Source organism: Corvus cornix, chromosome Z (genome assembly GCF_000738735.6).
Source record: "Corvus cornix cornix isolate S_Up_H32 chromosome Z, ASM73873v5, whole genome shotgun sequence".
Classification (NCBI taxonomy): Eukaryota; Metazoa; Chordata; class Aves; order Passeriformes; family Corvidae; genus Corvus; species Corvus cornix.
The window spans coordinates 4,855,943-4,862,327 of NC_046357.1; the positions used below are offsets into that span (position 1 = coordinate 4,855,943).

The 6,385-nt window shown below is 36.0% G+C and overlaps 1 protein-coding gene across 2 annotated transcripts in view; it reads left to right on the forward strand.

Annotated features, from left to right (window-relative positions):
• The window catches only part of ELOVL7 (ELOVL fatty acid elongase 7), a 32,477-nt gene extending 28,349 nt beyond the window's left edge, over positions 1-4,128 (forward strand). For both annotated transcript variants that reach the window (XM_039567353.1, XM_039567352.1), the window contains 2 exons: positions 1,662-1,798; positions 3,017-4,128. In XM_039567353.1, coding sequence (XP_039423287.1) covers positions 1,662-1,798; positions 3,017-3,220 — 341 coding nt within the window. In that variant the 3' untranslated portion in view covers positions 3,221-4,128. The remainder of the gene's footprint in view (positions 1-1,661; positions 1,799-3,016) is intronic.
• The last annotated feature ends 2,257 nt before the right edge of the window (positions 4,129-6,385 follow it).

Sequence of the window (6,385 nt, forward strand, 5' to 3'; positions counted from 1 at the left end):
CCCAGTGTGCTTATAGGTCTGCAAAAGGAAACCTGCAGCAAACAGCAGTCCCTTCTCTTCAACCTTGAAAATTTTCCACTTATAGGTGATTAACTTTCTGCTTTTTATCTGGACGTTGGATCAGTATACCAGCTACAGGCTTCTGATTTGGCATCAGATTCAAATTTCCCGTGTGATAATTTGACAAATACTTTCAGCAAAGTGTGCAAGGATTGTTTTGTGCTCTGCTAGTAATAGTCCCTCATGTTTATGCAGAGCTGTGTTTATTCCAAAAACTCTATTGCTTATCTTTACACTTATCTTTCCAAATACTGTTGTTTGATAAGTTTAAATTTTTTTCCAAGAATTTTGGTCCTGCTGATGTTTACCTTGTATTCAGTTTCATCAGTCCTTTTCCTTCTAAATAGCAGCATCTGTCAAGTTTTCAACCTGTCTGTAAAAAAAACAACAGGTTTGGATGGAGATGCTGGTTTTTCCCTGCTCTGATACAAATAGAGAATTATAAAATGGTGCTTAGTACAGTGTCGCTTTTTGGAGCATATTTTTGTACTGTTGAGTAGATTCTTTTTTCCTCTGCTTTACTATTTATTTTTTCTTCTGAATATTCACTGTGCAAGCCAAAAAAAGTATGTATATTTGAACTGTAAGAACATTCAAATTATTTTTAAAAATACAAATAGCTAAGTTTCAAAGAAAGTTTGCAATCACAGCAGGAGGAGTTATGCCCTCTCAAGCTGGAAGATTAGTGTGAACTACTAAAAACACAAAATATGTTTTATTTTTAATTGGAATGATTCTAAATGGGAAAATGGCACTCCTTTCTCTCACTAAATGTCTCCTTTTATGTCATCTTGTTTTCTTTTTTATGATCATTGTTTCCATATTCATGTTTCTTTTAAAAATACTTTGCTATCTGCTGCATCTTGGATCCCTTTTACCTCTTAATTTCTCTCATTCATTAAAATGAAACTCCTCTGAGCAGGATCATGTAGCTCCATGGTTAATCTCATGGAAAAGGAAGTGTTTCCTTACTTTTCTCTGAAATGCTCATGTGTTACCAGTTTCAGTCATAAATTTATGCCAAAGTGGGTCCTATTTAAGTTCGCCTTTCACTGTAAGTATGTTTTGAGACTGACAATGAATTTGTGAGACCTTTGCTTAATTCATGATTACAAAAACTTACTGTTTGAAACTGTATTTCATTCCTTGGGAATCTGGAAATCTCTGTTGAGAAGAGAGTTATTACTTATTCCCTACAACTTTTTGAAGTTCATCATTATGTCCAGAAATGAGGCAAAACCCAGAATGCTTTCTACTAAATTCTCTGTGTCTCCATCAAATATGTGTTTTAATAAAAAATAATAAAAAAAATGAACCTGAAGAACAAAAAAGTTCATGAAAATGTTTTTACAGGTAATTAGATCAGCTGGGTTTTACTGCTGTTTTGGAAATGCTTAGATAAACCTGTTCTGAGACAGGAAACTGCTATGATCTGTCAGAACTGGTATCAACCCAATTCAGGTAAAATACCTTGAGGGTTAGTCAAAGAAAGGTTTTGTGGTATGTGTTTTTCTTACCCTGGCTCCAAACAATCTGCTAGGACCTGAGTGGCTTTTAAAATACCTGCTGTAATACTACTACTATGTGTCATTTTTCTGCAGGTGGTTTAGGAACATTTCATGCTTTGCTGAACTGTATTGTGCATGTTGTTATGTACACTTATTACGGAATCTGTTCTTTGGGACCAGCCTATCATAAATATTTGTGGTGGAAAAAATACATGACAACTATACAACTTGTGAGTAACTGCTTTTCACATATGCGCCTCTCAAAAATCTGATTGTAGCTAACATAGATTTAATGTCCTTTTAGTTATGCTCATTTTAAGATTTATTCATGATTTAATTGAGGTTAACAAAAGATGTGAGGTCTCCACAGTGATACACTTAAATGTCCTGACTTCAGCATTCACTATAATCACAGATTTAGACACATAAGCTTTTCAGTTATGCAGTACTTAAGAAAATATATTTGCAAAACTCATTGCTTGTATAAAAATTATTAAAATATAAATTTACACTACGAAAATATAATTAACATACAGAATACACATGTAATTAGTAACTACATGTAACATGTAGTAAGGAAAATTATTTCTCCAGAATTTGATGTCTGTTATTTCACAGAAAATGTTTCTGTTTAGAAAATTTACCTCTCTCCAACCCAGAGCATTAAAAACCACTCTTGCAGTATATTAAATGTTTTATCAGCTTTAGGTCACTTTCAAAAGGTTACTCCTCTGGGTGCTTTTTCATGCCCATCTCTTTTAATAGATGGATTTTCAAAATTCACCTTCTGGCTAAACAATTGGCTTATCATGAGCAAGGATGCTGATGGAGGAGGGAAAGGAGCACCCTGTCTGCTTGCACCAGGGCTGGTGTTAGCAGAATAGTTCATGTAACACGTGCAACTCTCAACAATGTAGCTTGAATATTTATTACTCGGTCTTTTTGACATGGAGGCACTACCAGTGGACTATTAACTTGGAGTTCATGTGGAGTGTCTTTTTGTCACATGCTAGTGTGCAGGGAAGGTGGGAATTCTTGTTCCCCAACCCTGTAATGGTTGCTTGCCTTTTTTTTTTCATGGCTAATTTTTCTAAAGGAGCTTCCCATCTGTCACTGGACAAACACTGTCTGCTTCCTTCCTTTTTATCTGAACTGGCCTGGGTAGAATCCCATTCTCCTACTATGAGTTTATTAGTTTGTCCCAGAGCTTCTCTTCCTTTATTATGTAAACCTGTTCTTCAGTGGAATAATATTTTGGGGAGATGGGCTATAAAGGTGCATCTGTGTCATATTAAGAAGTTAAATGTGTCCCTGTTGCTCCCTGCTTTCCTTCCACTCCCCCACTATCTGTTTTTCAGCATATGAGCTATGCTGAATTATTTCAAACTTCTGTAGTAAGTTTGTAATTTATTTTAAAAGTACTTATTTTCTTCACCTTTTTCCTCCAGGTCCAGTTTATTATGATTACAGTCCATATAGGACAAATCTACATCATGGATGATTGTCCGTACCAGTATCCAATTTTCATGTTTATTATTTGGCTTTATGGCTCTATGTTTTTAGTCTTGTTTCTCCACTTCTGGTACCACGCTTACACGAAGGGACAAAGACTGCCAAAAATGGCAAGAAATGGCATCAGCAAAGATCAGTGAAACAAATTCTTGTCTCTAAAACCAAAAAAGTGTATATGTCAAAGGGGAAACTTGCACTACTTGACAATCAAGATGTTTAGGTGCGCACACTACATGGTGTATATTTTGTATGTTTTCTTCCAAATCAGAATTTGTATTTTTACCATAAGTTATTTGGGATTCAGAACATGGGAGTGGGGAAGGACTGTGCATCTCTGGTTACAGAAAAAAAAAAAAAGCACAAAAATAAAGATAATTGGAAAAACAAAAATGTGTATGACAAGTACTGAGTACTTTGAACACTAAGGGGGATACAATTACTTCACTTTAAATGTTGTAAGTTGCTAAGACTGTTAGCTGCATTTTATTTTAAGAATGACTCTTCAGTAAGTACTGTTTATAGAATTTAAGGCATATTAATATAGTTAATATATAAACATTGTTACATCTGTTTATAAACTATATTACTTTAAAGGAAGGATTGTATGTTAATCTGTCAAGACATAGCGCTTCATTTGAAGATCACAGATTTTTGGATATACTGCCTTTTACTAAAAGATCTTAATTCATTTCATGTTCTACTCAGTTGAACATTATCATAAATGTTGGAAAGCTACTAATATGGGGATTATCTGAATTTTTTTGTAGCATAGTGATCAAAACATCTTACTGATTTGTTCGCTGTAGTAGCCAAATATACTTATTCAATGTATCTATGGATATACTTTATATTGGTAGCCTGTGCTGTTTGTGAAGGGGACGAGGGGGATTATGGAATCTTTCAATTCAATAGCCAAAATCTTAGTACTCAAATAAAATGTAAAAAAATTTTTTTTTTTGTGTTAAGCTTAAATGTAACCTACCATGATTGTACTATGCTCTACTTTCTTCCATTTCCGTTATCTATTGAAATACATGCCTAGAAAGAGTTTGTGTCATTTTGGTTTTTTTATTATTATGGCTTGTTTTTATCAGCTCAAGGTTAAAGTTACTCCAGTTACCTTGTCTGGAACCAAGCAAAAAGATATGTGACATTCTCTGAGCTTCTGAAAGTGGGGCAGGCAGTGGTGACTGGGCATGGCTCCAGTCTGTGTAGAATTAACCAGTATGTTGTTTTCCAAGGTTAGGCAGATTGTTAGGGTCACGTTTGCATAGAAATCAAAGGAACTAGCTATTTGTAATTTGCATTTGTACTGCATGAGTTTATTAAGGAACTGGTGCATGCAAGAGACCTGGAAATGAGGAATTAAAAGTGTTTAGATTAATGTTACCATTAAAGGTACTGTTTTCTACAACTCCAAAGAAAAGAAACTTGCAATATTTGCTTTTTACTTAATCTGACCTGTGGGATTTTCAAGTACCCAAAGCTTTGGCAGATTTTAGTAGCCTCCCTGTTGCACAATTCCAAGAGAGTAAGCTTTGTTACCTGAACACTTTTATTTTACTGACACTTATGGTGCATTGTAAATGCTAAAGGAATGTAAACTTTAGGTTAGATGTGAGTTGCAAATGTTTTCTTTTGAGATTACATCAAGTTTTCTTTATAAATCAAATAAATAATAATTTATATTTTATCTATTCACTATTTAATCCCTGTAGATGTCAGCACTCACGGCAGCTTGAAAGTAGATCTCAGAAAGTATTAGGATGACTTGAGATCTAAATTGCAACCCCTGAACTGAAGATGCTTGATCCTAGCTAGAATCATCAGTGCTGAGTTCACGGCTCCCTGGCAGTGCATGTGGAGAGGTGCTTTATCACAAGATCCTAAACAGCTGTGATGTTGATCAGGGACCACACCTTTTTTCAGTGGGAAATGCAGTCCATCACTGACTCAAATCCTCAAGTCCAGCCAGCCTCTGGCCCATATGTAAGCCCTTAGCTTCCAGTGTTAGGGGGGCTTTCCTTAAGGACAAAGACCCTATTGATGTTTTTTCAAATAGCAGGAAAGGATTTGCCAGTTTTATATTTAAAATGTTGTCTCTTTTTTTTATGTATGTATATATATATGTGTGTATATATATATATGTAGATATATAATTATTTGTTACATAAGTACTGATGAAGGAAGTGGGACAATTTGGTTCTTGTAGGCCTTCTTGAGCCTGCACATTCAAAAATGTGTTTGGGAAATGCTGTAATAGCTAGTCTGTAGTGAAAACTGGGTAATAGTACCCTCTGGTTCTTGTGCAAGGAAGCAGGCACTAATCTGCGCAGCTAATTTCTGTGCTGGCAAGGGAAGTCCTAGTTCTGATCTCTGATTTTGCAATCATACCTCCTTCCCAGTCCCATAAATATGGATGGAGAAATGCATCCTGCAGTTGAGTGTGAAGGGACAGGTACTTGTTTGTTGGTTGTTGAGCTTGATCTGCAACTGATTTTTCAAATTCACTTGGGCTTAAGTGGGAGCTGAAACTATGCACAGTCAAAACTAAGGAGTGCTGCATGTGGGCAGGTGCTGAACAGAAAGGAGCCTGGAAAACTTCCAATTCCAGCAGTTGTACACTAGCCAACGGCTTCCAGAGTCAGTTGTTTGAGATTAAGAACTAATAAACAGGAGCAGAAACTAGAGATGCTAATCATTCTGTGGGCTGTCAGCAAGTGCCGTGTCAGATTCCCGCTGCATAATTTCTTGCACAGTGGTTTAGTTTTCTGTGAGTTATGAAGCATTTGGAGAAAGAGAAGGCAGCGTTTCCCTGGGTTGTATAGATGCAGCCTAAGAGGATGCATATAGTTTAAGTGTGCCAATGACATCAGCTCAAAACAAATCCTGTCCTCCTACACACAATGTGAGAATCACACAATGTTTATCTGAACCTAAAAACTCTGCATCTCACATACTTATGTGTATACTTCTGAGTTAGGCTAGAAAGAGGAGTGCAACACTCAGCTAAGTCATCCATGTTATGGTGAATGTTGTCTGACAAATGAGGTTGACATTTTGTTTTCCTTATACCTGGTGGAGAAGAAACACTGATGTTACCAGCCACTCCTCTCCTATGAGAGGCCTAAAAATTGACAGAGATAGTTCATCTGTAATGGGTATCAAAGGAGTTTCAGTTACATCCCTGCCAGTGCAGGATAGTTAACCTTGTATCAAAATCTCCTACCTTAAAATGGAGGTTTCCTATTTACTTTCCAAATCACCTTTTCTTTAAAATGCTCATAAAAAGCTAATATACAACA